Source organism: Bos mutus, chromosome 10 (genome assembly GCF_027580195.1).
Source record: "Bos mutus isolate GX-2022 chromosome 10, NWIPB_WYAK_1.1, whole genome shotgun sequence".
Taxonomy (NCBI): Eukaryota; Metazoa; Chordata; class Mammalia; order Artiodactyla; family Bovidae; genus Bos; species Bos mutus.
In genome coordinates this window covers 93,255,127-93,279,804 of record NC_091626.1, presented here as the reverse complement: position 1 = coordinate 93,279,804, position 24,678 = coordinate 93,255,127, and the positions used below count along the sequence as shown (strand labels likewise).

The 24,678-nt window shown below is 40.3% G+C and overlaps 1 protein-coding gene and 1 long non-coding RNA gene across 2 annotated transcripts in view; one reads left to right on the top strand and one right to left on the bottom strand.

Moving 5' to 3' along the window:
* GTF2A1 (general transcription factor IIA subunit 1) overlaps positions 1-1,849 on the bottom strand; it is a 38,045-nt gene extending 36,196 nt beyond the window's left edge. Inside the window, exon 1 of the mRNA XM_005894264.2 lies at positions 1,426-1,849. Within this exon, the coding sequence (XP_005894326.1) occupies positions 1,426-1,455 (30 nt within the window). The 5' untranslated portion in view covers positions 1,456-1,849. The remainder of the gene's footprint in view (positions 1-1,425) is intronic.
* A 182-nt stretch (positions 1,850-2,031) lies between these two features.
* Positions 2,032-15,833, top strand: LOC138989445 (uncharacterized). Its single transcript, XR_011465750.1, has 3 exons — positions 2,032-2,965; positions 6,762-11,697; positions 13,263-15,833. It is a non-coding gene; the product is annotated as an uncharacterized lncRNA (long non-coding RNA).
* The last annotated feature ends 8,845 nt before the right edge of the window (positions 15,834-24,678 follow it).

Here is a 24,678-nt window from a genome sequence, read left to right as displayed (position 1 = left end):
ACATCTGAGCTTAAAATTGTTTTTAAAAACAAAAATAAAAAGAAGAGACGGCAAGTCTATTCTCCCCTAACAAAGACCGGCAAATCCCAGCTGCTGCGTCCAAACAAAAACTTGCGGCTCCGAAGGCCGCCCCGACTGGGCACAAAATTACAGTAGAGAGAAAAGGACCTAGAAATAAAAGTGAGCTCTGCACGCGTCTGCTTCTCGCCTCGGGAGCACGCACCTCCCAGCCCCGCTCTCAGCAGCTCTCACTATTTAAAGCCGGATCTGGTGTTTAAATGGAGAGGCGGTGACGTAGGCCTGAAAAGCACCTTCCCATCCTGGCAGAGTCTATATTAGAGAGCGGCAATGGCTCTATATAAACAGGGCAGCCAAAGGGAGGAGGACCACAAGGCTCAGGGACTGAAAAGCAGGGTAAGCGGCCGCAGCCATGATGGATCGACCCGAGTCGTCAACGGTACGGGGCCGGGCTGCCGCGGGGCTGGTCTGCGTTTGGGACCGGGCAGAAACGTGTTTTATTGTCAAAATAAAAATAAAAAAGAGTGGGGGTGGACTCGTGATCACACTGCGTTGGTGACTGACAGACAAGGTTATTTATGTGACTGCTTTTTGCAAACCTACGTGATCGCAAGGAAAAAAGGAAAAAAAAAGGGACCAACGGTGGCAAGTTGGCAGATTTCAAGGCGAAAGCGGGGCACTTTGGACACTGGAGGCTTTGTTTTGTTTGGTGCTTTTGCTAGTCGGAGGTATATACGACGTGCGGGGGGGTGGGGGTTGCTTCCCCTTCGCCATTTTACCGATTCGGAAGGAACCGAGATAAGTGCTTTTCAACCTTCGTCTTTTTTTTTTTAAATAATACATAAAATGGCCCCAGTGAAGGCTCCCTAAGCACAACCGCCAGAACACCTCAGAGTAACCCCCAGAGTAGCCATTCGCCTTCCACCGCGTTAACAGTGGATCGCGGTGGGTCTCGAGGGGGGACTCGCCCGGCTCCCCCAGACGCCGGTTTTTCTTTGAGGCGGCTCGCGGGGAGCCCCTTCTCCTGCCGGTTCGGGGGCGGGCGGGCGAGGTGGGGGTAGGGAAGCGGCGGCTCCCCTCCTGCCCTCCCCTCCTGGCGGCCGGGGGGGGTCCAGGCCGGGACCGCGCGCTCGCCCCGGCCCAACCGCCCGCGGCGGCCCCAGGCCCGGCCGGCGCCCCCGCCCTCCCCGCGCCGGCGCCCCGCCGCGAGCCCCGGCGCCCGCCCCCCACCACCCCCCGCGCCCCGCCGCCCCGGCCCGCGCCGCCCGAGGCGGGAAGCGGCGGCCGCGCGCGGGCGGCTGAGGAGAGTCGAGGCCGGGGAGTCGCCGCCGTCCCCGCCCCCGCCCGGTCCGGCCGTTGCTCGCCGCCTGAACGAAGCCCCCGCCGGCCACCGAACCACGTCCTTACCACGGTGTTTGTATTTGCCGAGTTCGCCATTTCCACACACAACACAAACAAGAGTGGGGGGGGCCACCCCGAGGAAACAAGATGAAAACAAAATGAAAAAGAAAGGGGGGAAAAAAAAAAGAACACTCGAGGGTGACCCAAGCCACCGCAAAACTGAGGGGAAAATCTTTCAAACAAAATCGGATCCTGACGGAGGAGAGGGGAGCGGCGAGAGGAGGAAGGGGAGGACGGCGGGAGGGGGAGTCCTCCCGGAGCTAAAAAAACTCGAGAATCGCCCTTTAAAAAAAAAAAAAAAAGGCCACGACCCTTCAAGGGTCCCGGGGGGCGTTGCCCGCTCCCCACCCCCGCGGCAAGGAGGGAAACCACCACCAGTCGCCGCTCCCCGCGCCGCCGCCGCCACCGGCTGCAGCTCCAGCCGTCCGGTCCGCCCGCTTCTCCCCTTTATATAGTGAGCCAACGAGCTGCGCGAGCCGCCGCCGCTGCCGCCGCCGCCGCCGCCGAGAGACAGGGCGGAGGGGGGGAGGGAGGGGCGGAAAGGGCGGGGGCAGCGGTGGGCGGGGCCGAGCGCGAGAACACCGCGAGAGCCGCGTGCGCAGGCGCGCCGGGGCGGAGGCCGCCGCAGGCCGCGTTGTCGAGCCCTGTGGAAGGCATCGTGAGGGGCGGGGCCGACTTAAAGTTGTGAAGAAGACCCGCCGCCTCCCCAAGTCTCGCGTGATCACGTGGTCGGCACCCAGGCGGAAGTCTCGGGCAGCTGCTTCGGGATAGAGAAGTAAAGTGAGGTGGTTCAGTCGTGTCCGCATCTTTGCGACCCTGTGGCCTGTAAGCCCACCAGGCGCCTCAGTCCGTGGGATCTTCCGGGCAAGAATACTGGAGTGGGTTGCCATTTCCTTCTCCCGCTTCGGGATATAGGGGCTCGCTAACCGTTGCTGGAGAAAAGGCGTGAGTGCTGGTAACCCTGGAGTCCAGAGCTAGCTGGGGGACCGCCTCCTGAGGGGTGTCTATACGCCGTCCGGTGCCGGAGGGGCTCGAAGATGTGGAAGGGCCTGTGGCGGTCACCCTACTAGGCCTGGTCGCGGAGGAGAGTCGGTCACGTGCCCCACCCCGTCGCCCGCCCGCGCTCGGACCGTGGGCAGAGGTTCAAATGCGGAGTCATCTCTGAAGAGGAGCTCAGCTCAGATACCACATTCGGAGGCGTGGGCACCTCTCGCCTGGCCTGGGTCTTTAGCTTGCAGAATTGTACCGAGTTCCTAAAAGGGATGAAAGCTGACTTGCCACACCACCCCCCTCCCCACTTTAACACATTCCAGAATCAATGACACCTGAAGCCAGATGAGTTGTCTCCGCGGGTACATCCACGAAGCCTCTGGGTTTCAAGTTTCCCAAAGGTCCGGCCTCCACGTACTTTAAATGACTTTTCAAGGCAGTGGAAAAAGCCACCCCCTCCCTCTCCAACCCGAAACGGATCACCGGGATTATGACTGCACAAGTCCCACCGGTTTTTAAAAATGTTGCCCCAGTTCAGTGACTCCACGTGGCAAAGGTATATTAACATCTGAAATATTGGGCCTCTGACCCCCACTAACTGGTAGGGCCTGTTGCTGCTAAAGAGCGGGCAGAAAATGTTCTTGTCTTCGGGTGCAGCTCCATAGACATTTGACCTACTCTGCGGAAGCTAATCACCCGCCTTTATAGCAGCATTTCACACAACAGAGAATGTTCTATGTTTTAAAAGGTGGAACTTAACAGTACCTAATTTTTTTGTCCATAGGGAATTTCCAGAGACACGGAATGTAGTCTGGACAAATGAGGGAGTTTATCCTCAAAAGGCAAAGCAAAACAAAATGTCAAAGTTATATAGTGTCTAAAGCCATATTGGAGGAACATCACTTGCTTCTCAGTTCCCTGCAGAGTTGCTTGTTTGGGAGCATCAAAAGGAAAAAAAAAAATCACAGAAAATGATAGTGTTCTTTATGCTGTTCAGCCGCTCAGTTGTTGTCTGACTCTTTGCAACCCCATGGATTGCAGCACACCCTTCATCTACCGGAGCTTGCTGAAACTCGTCCATTGAGTCGGTGATGTCCCCTTCTACTGCCTTCCATCTTTCCCAGCATCAGGGTCTTTTGCAATGAATTGGCTCTTCGCATCAGGTGGCCAAAGCGTTGGAGCTTCAGCTTCAGCGTCAGTCCTTCCAATGAATATTCAGGGTTGATTTCCTTTAGTGTTCTTTATACATTATATAAAATTATGATTCTGTCTACATTTGTAGTTCATTTAAATGTCAGGTGACCTTTAGCCGGAAAAGTTAATACTAACCAACACTTTCCTTTTCTATTTTAAGAAGACTTGCTGGTGCCTTATATAATACTGCTGTTTGCCTGTGGAATCCCTCACTTTTAACCTCATTTTCTTTATCGCTTCATGTTCTTGAATGATAAGTGTTCTGCGGTTAAAATTAAGATCATTGCAGATGGGGCATGGGGAAGAATTTATGAGATTTATTTGCCACAGAATTATTCCTTAAAGGAATTGATGACAGTTATTCTCTGACTGGATCTGACCTGTAAAATAATAGAATACAGTGACTGGATTAAAAAGGCAGAAAACTGAGTCCAGGCCTCCATTTAGGACCTTCAGACTCCCTGGAGGCTCTGCATCAACCTCCTTTTACATACTCTACATTACAATAATACCTTGATTCATACTTACCCAAGTGTCTCAGTGGTAAAGAATCCTGCTGCCAATGCAGGAGATGCGTTTGGTCCCTGTTTGGGAAGATCCCCTGGAGAAGGACATGGCAACCCACTCCAATATTCTTGCCTGAAAAGTTCCACAGACGGAGGAGCCTGGCGGGCTATAGTCCGTGACTGCACAGAGTGGAAGGCAACTGAGCACGGCACATTTACCTTCACCACTGCTCCTCTCCCATGACTAGCATCTAAGAAACCATCATGGATTCCATTCCAATTAATTGTTTACAATATTCATTTAACTATAATGTGCCTTCAATCACAATATGTATATGTCAGCTAGTTTAATTCTGAAAAAGACGTTTTCTGATCTTGCACCAAAATGGTAGTCTGAGTAATTTGGAGGTCATAGCTCTCGACTTCACAAAACTGAAAATTTGTGAACAGAAAACCTCCCATGTAAGACTGGGGTTACCATCATATTTCAGTTGCTTTTATCTAAACTTTTTCTTTGAAAGTTATGACCAACCTAGATAGCATATTCAGAAGCAGAGACATTACTTTGCCAACAAAGGTCCGTCTAGTCAAGGCTATGGTTTTTCCAGTAGTCATGTATGGATGTGAGAGTTGGACTATGAAGAAAGCTGAGCGCCGAAAAACTGATGCTTTTGAACTGTGATGTTGGAGAAGACTCTTGAAAGTCCCTTGGATTACAAGGAGATCCAACCAGTCCATTCTAAAGGAGATCAGTCCTGGGTGTTCTTTGGAAGGACTGATGCTAAAGCTGAAACTCCAGTGTTTTGGCCACCCCATGCGAAGAGCTGACTCATTGGAAAAGACTCTGATGCTGGGAGGGATTGGGAGCAGGAGGAGAAGGGGACGACAGAGGATGAGATGGTTGGATGGCATCACTGACTCGATGGACGTGAGTTTGAGTGAACTCTGGGAGTTGGTGATGGACAGGGAGGCCTGGCGTGCTGCAGTTTATGGGGTCGCAAAGAGTTGGACACAACTGAGTGACTGAACTGAACTGAACTGAAACTTTTTTTTTATATATGAAAGTTTAAATAACTTTTCTAATTTTATCATCTCCTTATACCATATATGAAACACTTATATTGGATTTTCAGTTTGTGAATTCATACTTTATAGCAGTCACATACTTAGTAACCTAGTAGTGCTCTCTTGCCTCTAAATGAATCTTTTTTTAACTTCAAAACATTTTATGTTTGAGAATAAAAACTTATTTATTTCTTTTAATATTAATATCTGCCTAACACTGAGTAACTGTCAAGAAAGAAAAGGAAAAACTCAATACCTAAATTTTAATATACCATGAACAGAGTGACACCAAACTTTAGTGTGTCCAAGCATTTAAATGTTTTATTGTCCAAATGACTATTAAGCAACAATACCAAGGAAGAAGAAAATCTAAGAAGACTACTCATTGGCTTAAAGTAAAATATCATTTTGTAATTTCCCTTTATCCTATATCTTAAATAATGATAAATGAATAAATAAAGCAAATGATGTATATAGGCATCATGCAGCTCATATATGTTCAGTAGTGTTGGTTTCTTTTGTGGGATACATAAGTTGAGAGGAAAGATCTTATATCTCAAACTTGCTAATCCTAATGAAAGTCTTATTGTAAAGTATACTGCATAGTTATTGCATTCATTCAAGGTATATACTGCATTCATTCAAGGTGTGAAAAGCACTGATATATTTCAGTCCTACTAAAATATTCTGGTTTCACCTCATTTTTATTTGAGGTATAGTTGACTTATGATATTGTGTTAGTTTCAGGTATACATCAAAGTGATTCAGTTATATATGTGTATTTTTTTCAGATTTTTTTCTATTATAGGTTATTATAAGATATTGAATATAGTTCCCTGTGCTATACAGTAAATCCTTGTTGCTTATCTATTGTATGTGTAGTAGTTTGTATCTGTTAATTCCATACTGCTAATTTATCCCTCCACCCTCCCTTTTTCTCTTGGTAGCCCTAGTTTGATTTCTATATTTGTGAATCTGTTTTTGTTTTGTTAGGTTCATTTGGATTTTTTGAGATCCCACATGTAAGTGATATCATATAATACTTCCTTTTCTTTGTCTCACTTACTTTACTAAGTATAATATTCTCTAGATCCATCTATGTTGCTGAAAATGGTGATATTTCATTCTTTTTTAAGACTAATATTCAGTGATAAATATACACACACGTGAACACACCAGAAATATATACCACATCTTCTGAAGGCAGTCATTGGTTGGTGGGCACTTGGATTGTTTCCATGTCTTGGCTTTATAAATAGTACTGCTATGAATATTAGGGTGCATGTATCTTTTCAAATTAGAGTTTTCGTCTTTTCTAGGTATATATCCAGGAGTTGGATTGCTGGGTCATATGGTAGCCTGTTTTTAGTTTTGTCAGGATCCTCCATACTGTTTTTTATAGTCACTGCACCAATTTACATTCCTACCAACAGTATAAGAGGGTTCCCTTTCTCCACACCCTCTCCAGCACTTATTTGTAGATCTTTGATGATAGACATTTTGACCTGTGTGAGATGATACCTCACAGTGGTTTTGGTTTGCATTTCTCTAATAATTTCGTATTTTCTTTGGTCATCTAATGCGAAGAACTAATTCATTGGAAAAGACCCTGATGCTGGGAAAGATTGAAAGCAGGAAGAGAAGGGGATGACAGAGGAGGAGATGGTTGGATGGCATCACTGACTCAATGGACATGAATTTGAGCAAGCTCCAGGAGTTGGTGATGGACAGGGAAGCCTGGCATGCTGCAGTCCATGGGGTCGCAAAGAGTCGGACATGACTGAGCGATTGAACTGACTGTCTAATAAGTAGCAATGTTGAACATCTTTTCATGTGCCTATTGGCCATCTGTATGTCTTTGAACAAATGTCTAGGCCTTCTGCCCATTTTTTGACTTCAATGGACATGAATTTGAGCAAGCTCCAGGAGTTGGTGATGGACAGGGAAGCCTGGCATGCTGCAGTCCATGGGGTCGCAAAGAGTCGGACATGACTGAGCGATTGAACTGACTGTCTAATAATTAGCAATGTTGAACATCTTTTCATGTGCCTATTGGCCATCTGTATGTCTTTGAACAAATGTCTAGGCCTTCTGCCCATTTTTTGACTGGATTTTTTTCAATATTAGGTTATATGAGTTGTGTGTATATTTTGAATATTAGCTCCTTGTTGAGTGCGTTGTTTGCAAATATTTTCTCCCGTTCTGTAGGTTGTCTTTTCACGTCGTCTCTGATTTCCATTGCTGTGTAAAAGCTTTTCAGTTTCATTAGGTCTTATTTATTTTAGCTGTTATTTGTTTGGCCTTGGGAGACTGATCTAAGAAGATATTGTTACTATTTATGTTCGAGGATGTTTTGTCTGTGTTCTCTTCTATGAGTTTCATGTAGTATGTCTTATATTTAGGCCTTTAAGCCATTTTGAGCTTATTTTTGTGTATGGTGTGAGGGAGTGTTACGGTTTCATTGATTTACATATCACTGTTCTGCTTGCCCAGCACCACTTGTTGAAGAGATTATCTTTTCTCCATGTTATGTTCTTTCATATTCTTTTTTGTAGATTAATTGACTGTAGTTGTGTGGGTTTATTTCTGGGCTGTCTATTCTGTTCCATTGTCTGTTTTTTGTACCAGTACCATACTGTTTTGATACTCTAGCTTTGTAGTATTGTCAGGATTCTTTTGGTCTTTTGTCATTCCATGTAAATTTTAGGATTATTTGTTCTAGTTCTGTGAAAAATATCTTGGGTATTTTGATAGTGATTGCATTAAATCTGTAGATTGCTTTGGGTAGTATGGTCATTTTAACAGTGTTAATTCTTTCAATGTAATAACATGGGATATCTTTTCATTTCTCTGAGTCATCTTAAGTTTCTTTTATCAGTGTCTTATAGTTTTTACACATAGCCACCTTGTTGGTTAAGTGCTGCAGTCCATGAGGGTTGCAAAGAGTCAGACATGATTGAGTGACTGACCTGAACTGAACTGAATGTCCTTCTCTGCTTTCTTTTATGTCCTTTGTTTTAAAGTCTGTTTTTGCTGATATGAGTATTGCTACCCATTCCACCCCCACTTTCTGTTTCCATGTGCTTGAAATATCTTTTTACATCTCAATATTTTCAGTCTCTTTGTGTTTTTTACCCTGAAATGAGTCTCTTGTAGGCAGCACATTGTAGGTTCTTGTTTAATCCAATATGCCGTTCTCTGTCTCTTGATCAGAGCATTTAGTCTATTGACATTTAAAGTAATTATTGATAGTATGTGCTTACAACCATTTTAACCAGTTGTTAAACATAACAACATAAACATAAACAACATAAACAACATAAACCAGTTGTTTATGTTCTTCTTTGTTCATTTCTTCTTTTTGTTCTTTTTTGATAGCCTGGTGATTTTCTTGTATCGTATGCCTGAGTTCTGGAGAAGGCAGTGGCACCCCACTCCAGTACTCTTGCCTGGAAAATCCCATGGACTGAGGAGCCTGGAAGGCTGCAGTCCATGGGGTCGCTGAGGGTCGGACACGACTGAGCGACTTTACTTTCACTTTTCACTTTCATGCATTGGAGAAGGAAATGGCAACCCACTCCAGTATTCTTGCCTGGAGAATCCCAGGGAGAGGGGAGCCTGGTGGGCTGCCGTCCATTGGGTCGCACAGAATCGGACACGACTGAAGCGATGTAGTAGTAGTAGTAGTATGCTTGAGTTCTGTTTAATGTGTGTGTGTGTGAATCTGTTGCATGTTTTTGATTTGTGGTTACCATGATGTTCAAGTCTGTTGACCCATAACTATATCTGCTTGCTTGATGATCATATAAGTTCAAACACATTCTAAAAGACCTGGATTTTTATGCTCCCCTTCCCCACACTTTGTGATTTTGATGTCTAATTTTACAAGTTTATGCTTAGCCTTGTGCTGAATGATTAACACAACCCTTTTCTGTTGGCTGTGGTTATAATCACTTTTACCAAAGTTTTTATATTTTTGCCTTTTTTATTGGACTGTTCCCTTTCCAATAGATTCTTGTTTCATCTCTATTTAAAGAAGACCTTTCACTATTTCTCTTAGGGTTGGTTTGTGTGTGTGAGTGTGCTCAGTCGTGTCCAACTCTGCAACCCTGTAGCAAGACTGTAGCTTGCCAGGTTCCTCTGTCCATGGAGTTTTCCAGGGAAGAATGCTGGAGTAGGTTGCCATTTCCTCCTCCAGGGGATCTTTCTGACCGAGGGATCAAACCCATGTGTCTAGCATTGGCATTGGCAGATGGATTCTTCACCACTCACTAGTGCCACTGGGGAAGCCCAGGGTTGATTTAGTATTGCTGAATTCTTTTTGTTTTTGCTTGTCTGAGAAACTCTTTATCTCTCTATTCTAAATTCTTCTGTTTTAAATATTTTGAGTCATAGAGTAGTCTAGGTTGCAGATTTTTCCCTTTCAGGACTTCAGCTATATCATGCCCCTCCTGGCCTGCAGAGTTTCTTCAGAGAAGGTTTCACCCAATTTTTAGGCTTTTACAAAAAAAAAAAATATATATATATATATTTGATTTTCACATACAGTAATTTTTGATCCAGTGTATAATATGAAATTGGCTGACCACAGAAATCATTTCTATTCATGTTCTCTTCCTCCCTTCTCACTTATAGTTTGATATTGTTATCCTGTTCCTTAAAACAGCAAACTAAACTGCAGTTTCTATATACCAAAATATAAAGTAGTCTGTGGTGACTTAGCAAAAATGAATTAAATTAGTTTAGCAGAGTCTTTGTGGAATCAGGCTTGACTGTAATTATTGTATGACCTTCTGCAGTAACTAAGCCTCTCTGTATTGCTAAGACCACCGCATATGAATGTTGGGAAGATCAAAGGTACTAGAAAGTGCTTTAATAAGTATTTGGTGGCAAGTAATTTATTATTACTAATTATTAGTATTATATTACTAGTTAATTATTAATAAGTAATTTATTAATTATGGTAAGTATACAACAGCTATATCAGTGATGTCCAAACAGGTGGAATGTCTCTAACTCAGTTGTAGAACACTACCATTAGATTTTAATAATGATGCCAATGGTCAGTGATTACTTTTCTACAAAAACTTTGGCAAAGCTTTAGTATTTCAAGTGGTGAATACAAAATATAATTATGTGCTATCATGAGTTAAAAGTTAAGGTGAATGATAATTTATTGGTTGAATTCATCAAGTTGCTTACTCACATATCCAATTATATATAGCAAAGTTACTTGTGAACTTGCCCATTTACAGTCCTAGTTTTAGGACTCTGACCCATAGCTATATGGCAAAAATATGGAAAGATGTATATGCAGGACTATTCATTGTGAGACTAATTGTAAACTGAGAGAATGGAAATACCCCACATGTGCATAAAAGGAGATTGGTTGGATGAGCAGTAGATTACTGTGCACTATGACAAGAAATGAGGAATATCTCTATGTACCACTGTGGAATGATCTTTGGGATATAGTGTTGAGTGAAAATAGGAAAGTATTCTTTGTATGCTACCTTTTAAGAAATAATCATAAAATATGCACATATATGTTTGCTTACATTAAAAATTAGAAAGGGAAAGATAAACCATAATTTTTTAAAAATAAAGTTACTTATAAGAACAATGAGAAAATAGTGTATAGAGGACAGGAATAGAAGCTGGCTTATACAAATATACTGAATTATTTAGATTTGACTCTGGAAACAAATACTTATAAAACAAAATTAACTTTTGAGAAAAATCCCAAAATTGAAAACAAAATGAAGCAGATTATTAACAGAATGTTCCCTAACACACAGAGAAGAACTTTTTCAAGTGACTTGAAAAACACAGTAGTTAGATTGTATATCTGCAGTGGAATATTCTCTAAGGACAAACATATCAAAAGATTATTTTCACTTTTTTTAGTAGTTTTATTGGTGGTAGTAATGTTGTATATGTATTCTTTTTTTAATGTGATGTGTAAGATAAAGAAAATGAGTACTTTATATGATGTTCTAATTAAAAAGAGTGAAAAAGTTGGCTTAAAACTCAACATTCAGAAAACTAAGAACATGGCATCTGGTCTCATCACTTCATAGCAAATAGATGGGGAAACAGTGAGAGACTATTTTGGGGGCTCCAAAATCACTGCATATGGTGACTGCAGCCATGAAATTAAAAGACACTAGGTCCTTGGAAAAAAAGCTATAACCAACCTAGACAGCATATTAAAAAGCAGAGTCACTTTGCCAACAAAGGTCAGTCTAGTCAAAGCTATGGTTTTTCCAGTAGTCGTGTGGATGTGAGAGTTGGACTATAAAGAAAGCTGAGCGCCAAAGAATTGATGCTTTTGAACTGTGATACTGGAGAAGACTCTTGAGAGTCCCTTGGACTGCAAGGAGATCCAACCAGTCCATCCTAAAGGAAATCATTGAATATTCATTGGAAGGACTGATGCTGAAGCTAAAACTCCAATACTTTGGCCACCTGATGCAAAGAACGGACTCATTGGAAAAGACCTTGATGCTGGGAAAGATTGAAGGTAGGAGAAGGGGATGAATGAGGGTGAGATGGTTGGATGGCATCACTGACTCGACAGACATGAGTTTGAGCATGCTCCAGGAGTTGATGACGGACATGGAAGCTTGGAGTGCTGCAGCCCATGGGGTCGCAAAGAGTTGGACATGACTGAGTGACTAAACTGAACTGAATTGAATTATGCCCTTCCAATCATTCTTGAGAATCTGGAGTCCCAACATAGGAGAGATTTAGATTTAAGATAGAAGAGGCTGAGTGAAAATTCTATAGTCCTGAATTTGAAATAGAGATATCATGAGGTATTTTGTCTTAAATTTTTCTCCCTGGCTCTGAAAAAGCCTGGGAACAAGAACCAAGCCAGTAGCAATGAGTACACCTAGTACCTAGATTATGATACTTCAAGACGAGTTTTCCTTGGAGAAATATCTTACTCTGATTCTAGGTCAAGAGCAGGAAACGTCTTTTTTTTTTTTTTTTTTTAAGCAACTAAAATCCAAATTTGGTATATTTTAACTTATATACATAGTTCTGAAAAAGCCTAGACGCTTCACTGGTGATCACCCCAGTATACATGATAACTTCTAGCTCCAAGTTATAATCTTACAGTACCATTTTCCACTAAGAGGAATCAGAACTGCTTGAAAATAGTTCTGACTCCAGGACTGGGGCAAGAAAAATACTAATTTTAACCAAATTGCCTTATTGCAATGTGAGTGTGTGGGTACTCAGTTTTGCTGGACTCTGCAACCCCATGGAACTGTAACCCACCAGACTCCTCTGTCCATGGGATTTTCCAGGCAAGAATACTGGAGTGGGTTGCCTTTTCCTCCCCAAGGGGATCTTCCTGACCCAGGGATCAAACCTATGTCTCTTGTGTCTCCTGCATTGGCAGGCAGATACTTTACCACTGAGCCACCTGGAAAGTTCTTTTAGTATTGCCCTACTTAATACAGAATGAACCTGGGATATCTTTTCATACAGCTAGCACTGAAGTATATTGGTTCTCTAGAGCTGTTGTAACAAAATAGCGCAAACTGAGTGACTTAAAGCAACAGAAATATATTGCCTCATAGTTCTGGAAGCTTTAAGTCTAAAATCTAGCTGTCAACAGGGCCGTGCCCTATTTGACACTCTGGTTAGAATCTTTCCTTGATTCCTCCCAGCTTCTGGTTGTGGCTAGCAACCCCTGGAATTCTTGTATCAATAAGATTGTTCTTGCAGCAAGTTGAACTCCATCGAATATTTATATTTGTTAATTTATAATGCTGCTAAAAAAATGAAAATTCTGATTGGTCACCATTGGAGAATGGTAGGGAAACAATTCATCATCTTGAAGATTGGTAAATAAAAATAGTCAAGCATTTCCAGCTTTTCCTATGAACTGTACACCAAGTATCAAATAGTAGATGTCCTGGTTTGACTGGTAGCCTCCCAAAAGATATGTTCATGTTCTAATCCTTATTTATTTATTTGGAAAAAGGGTCTTTGCACGTATAATTAAATTAAGGATTTTGTGATGAGATCATTACCATGGTACACCCTAAATTCATTGGCAAATGTCTTTATAAGGGACAGAGAAATGAACAAACAGGAGAGGAAGAGGAAATGTAACTACAGTGGAAGAAATTGGAGCAGTACAGCAACAAGGAATGCCAACGGCTAACAGAAGTTGGAAGAGACAACAGAGTTCTCCTTTAGAGCCTCTGGAGGAAGTATGTCACTGCCAGCATTTTTGTTTTGGACTTCTGGCCTCCAGAACTACGAGAATAAATTTCTGTTGTTTTTAAGCCACCAAGTTTGTGGTTATTGCAAAAGCCTCAGGAAACCAGTACAGTAAATAAGAGGATGTTTCTCTTTAAAGAAGTAGCTAATAAGCGAATAAAGAATCATAAAATATCACCGTTTCCCAAACTCTAATAAATTAAGAGATAGACACTGACATCTGCCAGCATCATAAAAAGGAAAATACCCTGACATTGTGTCCTTCTTTTTTTAAAAAATTAAGTATTTATTTATTTGATGGCTCAGGCTCTTAATTGTGGCATGTGGGATCTAGTTCCCTGACCAGGGATCAAACCCAGGCCCCTGCACTGGGAGTGCAGAGTCTTAGCCAGTAGGCCACCAGGGACATCCCTGTCCTTTTTTAAAAGTTTTTAAAAACTTTTTATCCAGATATTATGTGCTTCTTGAAGAAAATACTACCACCTGTAAAGTAGTCTTACTCACACTCCTACCGCCCCAAAATATAAACCCTGAATGTGATCAAGCGTCTATATCCAACTAAAATTTACAAAAAATACAGAGGATGCAGGGACGTTTAAAACTATTTGTGTCAAAAATGCAATCATTAAAATCCAGACCCTGAGAAGGTATGGGATAAATGATGTCTCTTCTTCAACAAACAATTTCAGAAAGAGAGTGGAACTTTCAGGCTTAAGACATTTAAGAGACTTAACAGTCAATCACAATACACAGAACTATAAACTATAAAAGATGACAATTTGCAAGACAACTGGAAATTTGAACACTTACTGGATATGTGATGAAATTAAAGGAATTATTAAATGAAATTTTCCACTAAAGAATTCAAAATAAGCCCAGTGAATCATTTACAATCAAATGGTTCTTTATCCATACAGCAAGGCCTGGTATTGTAAATAATATTAAACATTTTGTTTAATTACACAGGTTTCCTGTTTCTCTGATTCTTGGATCTCAGCTGCAAGTTGAGCAGCTGTGATTTGGGACAGTTAGAAATGCTGAAGAGTAAGGTGCTTGCTTATCTTTCTAATGGCCAGGTTTTCTTTGATTTACCTACGAACTTCATTGTTCCTGTATCTTCAACTTGAAAGAGGTTTGAAGGATAACTACACAGACAATTTTCTAATAAAATACATCATAGCAGGTAAATTAAATCTTAATCTACAAACTATATCTTAGAGAATTATTACTGAAACTAGATGGGCCAATTTCAGTTCTGCAAAACCTACCTTCCTCTGATAGTAAAGGTAGGAGAGATTATAAGAGGGGAGGTGGCAGAAAGATTATTATAGATTTCAGACCATAATGGAAGCAAGGAATGTGTAAATACTGAGGGCTGGTATTTGATTTAACAAGGGTTTCTTGGAGGAAATCAAGAGGCATAGTTCTAATACCTTCTTGAGAACAAGGGTCTGCATTAAATTAGGATGGTTCCTCAAAGTAAGGAGATAGCCAGGAGGCACAAAGAAAGGACGTTTAAACCGGAAAAAATGGAGGTTTTAAAAAAGATGAGGAATTTGCCATCTTGTGTTCCCTGCCAAGCTGAGAAGCAATAGTGAATTTACTCTAAAAAACATGCAACCTCCTTTAAAACTTGTAATAGTCCAATGAGACAGGTAATATTATCGCTTTGTTATGGATAGGAAACAGACTCGGGTTAAGCAGTGTCTTGCCAACATATTGCTGTTTTCTCATGAAGTGTTAGAGGTCCAAGTTCAAAGCTCTTTCCACCTGTCTTAGAAATAACAAGTTATCAATCAAGGAAGATGTGAAGGATTTGAATTAAATCATGTTGGTCCCTGTTGTCGTCGTTGTTTAGTTGTGTCTGATTCTTTTGCAGCTCCATGGACTATAGCCTGCCAGGCTCCTCTGTCCATAGGATTTCCCAGCAAGAATACTGGAGTGGGTTGTAATTTCCCTCTCCAGGGGATCTTCCAGACCCAGGAATCTAACCTGTGTCTCCTGTGTTAGCAGGCAGATTTGTTACTGCTGAGCTACCAGGGAAGCCCCTGTGCTGGTCCTTAAGCTTGTCAGATACATGTTAATTATATAATGTGTTAAACTTCACTTGGGAGAAGAAACTGTAACATATTCAAAGTTGGAGACTTTGTTCCAATTAAATGTAATTGCATCTGTAAAAAGCATCATCAAAAGCATTTATTAAATCATTTAAATAACTGATTTCTCTGTTTCTACATTAGTTGAAAATCATCCATTTCCCATTCAAAATAGCATTTACTCATTTACAGAATTTGACAAGAGTGGTCATTTTCTAGCAAGTATTTCTAATCAAAACCTTTCTGTCTTAACTTTACAATTATATTTTAAATGCTTTCATAAAACAAGAGAATGGAGGGTGACTTTTTAGTGGTAGAACATTGGGAAGGAGAAGGCTTTCTATTTTACCTGATGAACCAATAGTATAGCTCCCATTGTGTAGACAGGAAAATATAATTAAATTGGGTCTGTGCCAATGTCATTGCACAATAAATTAGAAGAGGCCATGTATATTGACTGGAATAATGGAATAGCAGTACTCAAGAGCGTGAACTTTGTAATTACATAGACTAAGATGCTTGTCCTTATTCCAGGCATAGACAAGTTACCTCATCTGTAAAATGGCAGGCAGTGAAATTAATAATTCTCTACTTTAGAGAACTATGGGAGGACTAAGAGATAGTACATGTCAAGCCCTCTATCTGATTGGCACAAAGTAGGTCCTCCATAATGATTAGAGATGAGGATAATATTGATAGCACTGAAAATTAAATGGATTCTATTTTGTCCTTGCCTAGATCATGTTAAGCAGTGGAGTGGAATAAAAATTAGGAATCAGAACATACTTCTGAACTGAGTTTGCCAATACATATCTATCTTTGAACATGTGAGTTTTTTCCATCTGTAAAATTAGAATCAAAAAAGAAAGTAATTCCAGGTTTGAGATAAAACACATACTACACTCTAGATACCAGTTCTTGAGGATAGATCATTTGAATAACTGATTTCTCTGTTTTCACTTCAGTTGAAGATCATCACGTTTCCTAAAATGACTCAGATTATTTAAAACTGAGACATTATATAAATCTCTAGTCAAGAGTTATAATTGCTCATTTGTGAAGTGTAGAATCCATTATCAGTTCAGTTCAGTCAGTCATCTCCGACTCTTTGCGACCCCATGAATCACAGCACGCCAGGCCTCCCCATTCATCACTAACTCCTGGAGTTCACTCAAACTCATGTCCATTGAGTCGGTGATGCCATCCAGCCATCTCATCCTCTGTCGTCCCCTTCTCCTCCTGCCCCCAATCCCTCCCAGCATTAGAGTCTTTTCTAATGAGTCAACTCTTCGCATGAGGTGGCCAAAGTATTGGAGTTTCAGCTTTAGCATCATTCCTCAGTAAATCTCAAATGATAAGTTTTCAGGCTTCAGATATATTGTCAGATCACAGATCAGATCAGTCGCTCAGTTGTGTCCGACTCTTTGCGACCCCATGAATCGCAGCACGCCAGGCCTCCCTGTCCATCACCAACTCCCGGAGTTCACCCAGACTCACGTCCATCGAGTCAGTGATGCCATCCAGCCATCTCATCTTCTGTCGTCCCCTTTTCTTCCTGCCCCCAATCCTTCCCAGCATCAGAGTCTTTTCCAGTGAGTCAACTCTTTGCATGAGGTGGCCAAAGTACTGGAGTTTCAGCTTTAGCATCATTCCTTCCAAAGAAATCCCAGGGCTGATCTCCTTCAGAATGGACTGGTTGGATCTCCTTGCAGTCCAAGGGACTCTCAGGAGTCTTCTCCAACATCACAGTTCAAAAGCATCAGTCCTTCAGTGCTCAGCCTTCTTCACAGTCCAACTCTCACATCCATACATGACCACAGGAAAAACCATAGCCTTGACTAGACGAACCTTTGTTGGCAAAGTAATGTCTCTGCTTTTCAATATGCTATCTAGGTTGGTCATAACTTTCCTTCCAAGGAGTAAGTGTCTTTTAATTTCATGATATTTTGAAATTTCATGAAATTTTCATAAAACTTTCATGAAATTTCAAAATATCAATTTCCATAAAATTTCATGAAATTTTAATTTCAGATATATTGTAGTATATGATAAAAATCAATACTGTTATTTGGCCACAGGATGGCAAAATACACCTGAGCCTGGATAGAATACAAGACTAGGAAACCACAGTCCCTAGGGTAGTATTTCATTTCCTTTTCATATATTTTGTTGTCTCCTTAGTGACATTTATCACTAACTGTGGTTTTATTTTCAAAAGATAGAAATCATCACATATTTCCTTCTTCAGTTCAGTTCAGTTGCTCAGTCATGTCCGACTCTGCAACCCCATGAACTGCAGCATGCCAGGCTTCCCTGTCGGTCACCAGCTCCCAGAGTTCACCCAAGCTCATGTGCATCGAGTCAGTGATGCCATCCAACCATCTCATCCTCTGTTGTCCCCTTCTCCTCATGCCCTCAATCTTTCCCAGCATCAGGGTCTTTTCAAATGAGTCAGCTCTTCGCATGAGGTGGCCAAAGTATTGGAGTCTCAGCTTCAACATCAGCCCTTCCAATGAACACCCAGGAGTGACCTCCTTTAGGGTGCACTGGTTGGATTTCCTTGCATTCCAAGGAACTCTCAAGAGTCTTCTCCAACACCACAGTTTAAAAGCATCAATTCTTCAGCTCTCAGCTTTCTTTACAGTCCAACTCTCACATCCATACATGACCACTGGAAAAACCATAACCTTGACTAGACGGACCTTTGTTGACAAAGTAATGTCTCTGCTTTTTAATATGCTGTCTAGGTTGGTCATAACTTTCCTTCCAAGGAGTAAGTGTCTTTTAATTTCCTTCTTAATTCTTGCTAATTTTAGCAAATGACAACACAGTCAAGTCTAAATCCCTTCTTTCTCTTTGCCCTTTTCCCTTAAGTTCTATTAACATATTATACTTTTCTTTCTCCCTCCCTTTTCTTCTCATAGTCTCCGTTTCTCTCTTTGCTTTTATTTTTCCTTTTTAATGCAATAGTTACAGAATGGTAAACATAGCCCTTGTTCAGTGACCTTGATGTAGTTTCATCCTCCTAATAATGGCTTCAAAAAATCAAATCAGAGTTCCTGTCCTTTAAGAAAGGTGATTGGATGATTATCAAATACAGACCATTTTGAAAGTCTCAATTTGTTCTTAGTCTCTATTTAGCCCTCTTAATTTTAACCTTAGCCAATCATAACATTTAAAAAATATTTTGTTGAGAGTGGGAGGGCAGCAAAATGAGGAATGTTAAATTACTAAAACCATCAAATAAAAATTATAGAAAATAAAAATGGAATTCCTGTGTTCCTGTCTCTGCTCAGACCTCTCAGTCACACCTGTGTCTTCCCTGCACGTATCTCTAGATAGGTAAATATGATAATGGAATCATGCTTTAAATTTTAGAGGCAACTTGCTTTTTTTTATAGATCCAGTCTATCACAGATCTCTTTCTAGGCTAGTGAATTTCAAGCTGACTCAAGTGTTTTTAGTGGCTGCATGGAATTTCATAGTATGAATATGCAGTACTGTATTCTCTTGAAAAGTACAGTTAGACTCTTCCCCCCCACCCCAACTATTTTAAACACTGCTGCAACAATATCCTTGTGCATTCCCCTGTATATACTTCTGTTACTATCTTTGTAGGATGGATTGTTAGAAATGGAGTTTATGAGTCTTAGGATTTCCACCTGTTAAGTATTCATCAGTAGTCACAAGTCAAGCCAGTCCACAGGTTGTCCCTGCTGCCTCTTTGACTTTGTAAAATCCCACAAAGCTATCCTGTAAAATTGGGACCAACTTCTGTTTTCTTTCCTCTAGAAAAAAGTTCTTTACCTTTTTCTGTACCTTTCTTCATACCACACACTTAAATGTCTCCACAGATCTTTATCTTTTCTTCCTTGCTGGAGAAATCAGCTCTTGAATCCTTTAATTCCTTCCATCATTTTCCCTATCATTATTTCTCTTTTTAAAAATCATTAGAAAAGTAATAATATTTGATACAATTACTTGTGTATTTTGTTCTGACATACATTTTAAAGGGAAAATTAAGACAAACATTTTCCCAGTGTTCTTTATTCGGGTACTTATTTTTCTTTCATACAAAGAGAAAGATTAAGCTGTACCTAATTCTAAGGTCTGGAAATAATATCTTTTCTACATTGTGTACATATTCTCCTTTTTTGGAAAGTTTTATAATTACATTTTTGACTCCCACTAGACTTTTCTTCCATTCATTCAACAAATATTTATGGTGCATCAAGTCCTGTTCTAGGCCAGGAGGGCACACACAGAGCAAAGCAGACCAAATTCCCTTCACCCGTGAAGCTCATAAGGCTGGAGAGACACAATAGATGAGGTACATAAATAGAACGTTATGAAGCATGTTTGGTCATTGTAGAAACTCAGGTAAGAAGAGTGGAGATAGACTGATCATGTGTTTTGAAAAGAGACACAACGAGGCTTGCTTGGGGTAGAATATGAAGCTTAGAAAAATGAACAATTGAAAACACCTCATAGGTTTCTATTAAGCAAATGAGAGAATATTGGTGCCCTATTATACTAAGGTTGGGGAGAACTGAAGGAAAGACATGTTTGGATGAGAAAAGTTATGCTTTGGTTAGGTTTAGATGTCTGTTGAACATTCAGATGGAGATAATAATAAGCCTGAATATGAGTTTAGAGCTCAATAAACTCACCTGGAGATAAAGATTTGTGAATCATTTAGCATATACAATTATTTATAGCCATGGAATGTATGAGATCATGGGTGGAGTGTAAAGGGAGAAAGTGGAAGCATGCTGATATTTAGGGAATAGACCTAGGAGAAAGAGCCAAAAAACACAACTGGGAAGGAGCAGGAAATGATGTAGCATATAAACCAGGAGAGTGGGACGAAGAATGAAGGCTGGATATAGGCACCAAGGGAAGAGGATGTTTCAAAGAGAGTGCTTCTTGCTGTCCAGTGGTGCTAAGAAGCAAGCAAGATAATGATAGAAAAAAAATCTTGGATTTATCAAGTTGAAACACTTTGGGAAAAAACCATTAAGGTGTAATGATGGAGACGGAAAATAAATTGGAATGAGTTGAGAAGAAAATAAGTGAAAAAATGATGAGAACAAATATAGACAATTTTTTGAGAAGCTTTGTTGTTAAAACACAGAAATAGGATTGTATTTGGTGGGAGTGGCCACCTCATGCGAAGAGTTGACTCATTGGAAAAGACTGATGCTGGGAGGGAATGGGGGCAGAAGGAGAAGCGGACGACAGAGGATGAGATAGCTGGATGGCATCACTGACTCAATGGATGTGAGTGTGAGTGAACTCCGGGAGTTGGTGATGGACAGGGAGGCCTGGTGTGCTGCGATTCATGGGGTTGCAAAGAGTCGGACACGACTGAGCGACTGAACTGAACTGAACTGAATCTCCTACCCTTATGTTGCCCCTGCATAGCCACTGTTAGTTCTCTATATCTGTGAGTCTTTTTTTGGTTGTATTTTGTTATAGTTTTGTATCTTAGATTACACACATAAGTGATATCATACAGTATTAGTCTTTTTCTGACTTAATTTCACTTTGCAAAATTACCTTCCAAGTCCATTTGTGGTTGCAAATGGCAAAATTTCCTTCGTTTTTATGACTGAGTAGTATTCCATTATACTTCACACCTTATTTTCTTCACCTGTCTGTTGATGGACACTTAATTTGCCTCTGTATCTTGACAATTGTAAGTAACACTGCTATGAACATCGGGGTGCATGTATCTTTTCAAATTAGTGGCTTCATTTTTTCCAATATATGTCTACGAATGGAATTGGCGGGTCATGTGGTGGTTCTATTTTTAGTTTTTAAATAAACCTGTTTTCCACAGTGGCTACACAAATTAACATTCCCAACAATGGTGTTCAAAAGTTCCCTTTTCTCAACATTCTTGCCAACATTTGTTACTTGTATTCTATTTGATGATCACTATCCCAGCAGGTCTGAGGTGACATCCCTGCGGTTTTGATTTTCATTTCCCTGATGATTACCAGTGTTGAGCATCTTTTTCTATGCCTGTTGGCCACATGCATGTCCTTTTTGGAAAAATGTCTATTCATTTCTTTTGCAGATTTTTTTAATTGGGTGGTTTGGGTTTGGGGAGGAGGTTGTTTACTTGTTGATGCTGAGTTGTATGAGCTGGATAAGCTGTATATATAACATTTGGGATATTAACCACTCACAAATAATACAATTTTCCAAGTTTTTCTCCCATTCAGTAGGTTGTCCTTCCATTCTGTCAATGGTTTCCTTTCCTGTGCAAAAGCTTTTAAGTTTGATTAGGTCCTATTTGTTTATTTTTACTTATAATTCCTTTGCTTTAGGAAAGAGAGCCAAAAATATACCGGTGTGATGTATGTCAAACAGCATTCTGCTTATGTTTTCCGCTAGGAGTTTTATATTATCCAGTCTTACATTGAGGTCTTCAGTCTACTTTGAGTTTATTTTTGTGTATAGTGTTAGAAAATAGTCTAGTTTCCTTCTTTTACATGTAGCTGTCCAGTTTTCCCAGTGCCACTTACTGAAGAGACTGTCTCTTCTCCTTCGTATAGTCTTGCCTTCTTTGTCATAGATTAACTGACCTTAAGTGCAGGGTTTTTCCCCTAGTCTATCTGTTCTGTCCCATAGATCTACATGTCTGTTTTTGTGCCAGTACCATATTGTTTTGATTACTATAGTTTTGTAATATAATGTGAAGTCAGGGAGCCTGATTCCTCCCGCTCTGTTCTTTCTCAGGATTGTTTTGGCTATTCAAGGTCTTTTGTGTTTCCATACAAATTTTTGAATTATTCTAGTTCTGTGAAAAATGCAGTTGGTATCTGGATAGGGATTGCATTGAATCTGTAGATTGTGTTCAGTAGTATGGTATCATTTAGGATCTCTGTTGCCTTATTGATTTTCTGTTCAGAAGATCTGTCCATTGATGTATGTAAGCCTGAAAAATGTTTTCCTATTATTGTATTCTTATCATTTCTCCCTTTATATCTGTTAGTTTTTATGTATTTGGGTGTTCCTATATTGGGTGCATGTTTGTTGACAAGTATAATTTCCTCTTAGTCATCCTTTTATCATTATATAGTGTCCTTCTTTATCTTTCTTTATGGCCTTTGTTTTAAAATCTGTTTTGTCTGATATGAATATTATGACCCCTGCTTTCTTGTAATTTCCATTTGCATGAAATATATTTTTCCACCCCATCACTTTTAATAGGTGTGTGTCTTTTGTCCTAAAGTGAGTCTCTTGTAGGCGGCATATTGTAGGATCTTGTTTTTTTAATCCAATCTGCCACTCTTTTGACTGGAGCATTTAATTCATTGGCACAGAAGGTAATTATGAGAGAGAAGTATTTACTGTCATTTTAGACCTTATTTTCCAGTTGATTTTGTATTTCTTCCTTGTTCCTTTTTCTTTTTCCTTTTGTGATTTGCTGATTTTCTTTTGCATTATGCTTATGATCTTTTCTTTTGGCTTTTCTGACTGTGTTGTATGTTTTTGATTTGTGGTTACCCTGTTTTTTCAAGTATGTTAACCCTTTCCTATATATACTTTCATTAGACTTAGAAAAATAGGCTCAAACACCTTCTAAAAAAGAGTTACCTTTTCTTAATCTCTTCCCCCACATTTTATGATTTTCATGTCCTCTTTTATATCTTTGTGTTTGTCCTTTTGCCATTCATTGTGGTTATCACTTTCACAAAGATTTTTTGTTTGTTTTTTTAATCTGAAGACTGGTCTATTTAAGTAATTTACTTTTCAGTTGTAATTTCTTCTTTCCAATAGATTACTACTTTTCTTATATTTATAAAAGATCTTTCAATATTTCTTTTAGGAAAGGTTTAGTATTGCTGTATTCTTTTAGTTTTTGCAGATCTGAAAAATTCTTTATCACTTCTATTCTAACTCATAAACTTGCTGGGTAGAATATTTTGATTATAATATGTCTTAGTGTAGGTCTCTTTGGATGCATCTTGTTTGGGGCCTTCTGTGCTTCCTGTACCCAAGTGTCTCTTTCCTTCTTCAGGTGTGGGAAGTTTTCAGCCACAGTTTTTTTTCAGTTTGTTTTTGACTCCTTTTTCTCTTTCTTCCCCTACTGCAGTCCCTAATATGCATAGATTGGCAAGCTTTATGTTATTCTATAGGTCTCTTACATTGCTTTCATTTTTTTTTTTTTTCATTTGGTTTTCTGTCTGCTGTTCTGATTGGGTGATTTCCATTATTCTGTCTTCCACTCAGATATCCCTTAGGCACTGAGTTTCCAAAGCCGACATGAAGGCATAAATCTGCACACCTCAGGTTTCAGCCCCACTGCCGCATGTGGGCAGTCTGCTGGTGCTCTCCCCGAACTTGTAGAGGTGGCGCCAAGTCTTCCGAGAGTGTGCGGGAAAAGAGGATTTTATGGAGACCTCGGTCCCTTCCTTCCATGCTTATTAACAAAGGCACTTCACTTTTATGGTGGGCCTATCTCCACTTCATTTATATTTTTTCTCTGGGCTTTTATATTGTCCCTTCATCTGGGATATAACTTTCTGCTGTTTCATGATGATTAACTTTCTGTAATATGGTGTTTGTTTTAGCCTCTGTGAGACTGTGCCTTTTCTTGCTTCTTCTGTCTGCCCTCTGATGGATGAGGCTAAGGGGCTTGTGTAAGCTTTTTTAAATTATTTATTTTATAATTGAAGGATAATTGCTTTACAGAATTTTGTTGTTTTCTGCCAAATATCAACATGAATCTGCCATAGGTATACATATGTCCCCTCTTGAGCCTCCCTCCCATCTCCTTCCCCTTCCCACCCATCTAGGTTGTTAACAGAGCCCCCATTTGAGTTCCCTTAGTCATACAGCACATTCCCAATGGCTATCTGTTTTACATGTGGTAATGTAAGTTTTCCATGTTACTCTCTCCATACATTTCACCCTCTCCTTCTTCCCCGCCACGCTCTATGTCTGTTTTTCAATTGCTTCCCTGTAAATAAATTCATCAGTACCATCTTTCTAGATTCCATATATATATGCTAGTATATGATATTTATCTTTCTCTTTCTGACTTACTTCATTCTGTGTAATAGGCTCTAGGTTCATCCACCTCGTTAGAACTGACTCAAATGCATTCCTTTTTAAGACTAATATTCCACTGTGTATCTGTACCACAGCGTCTT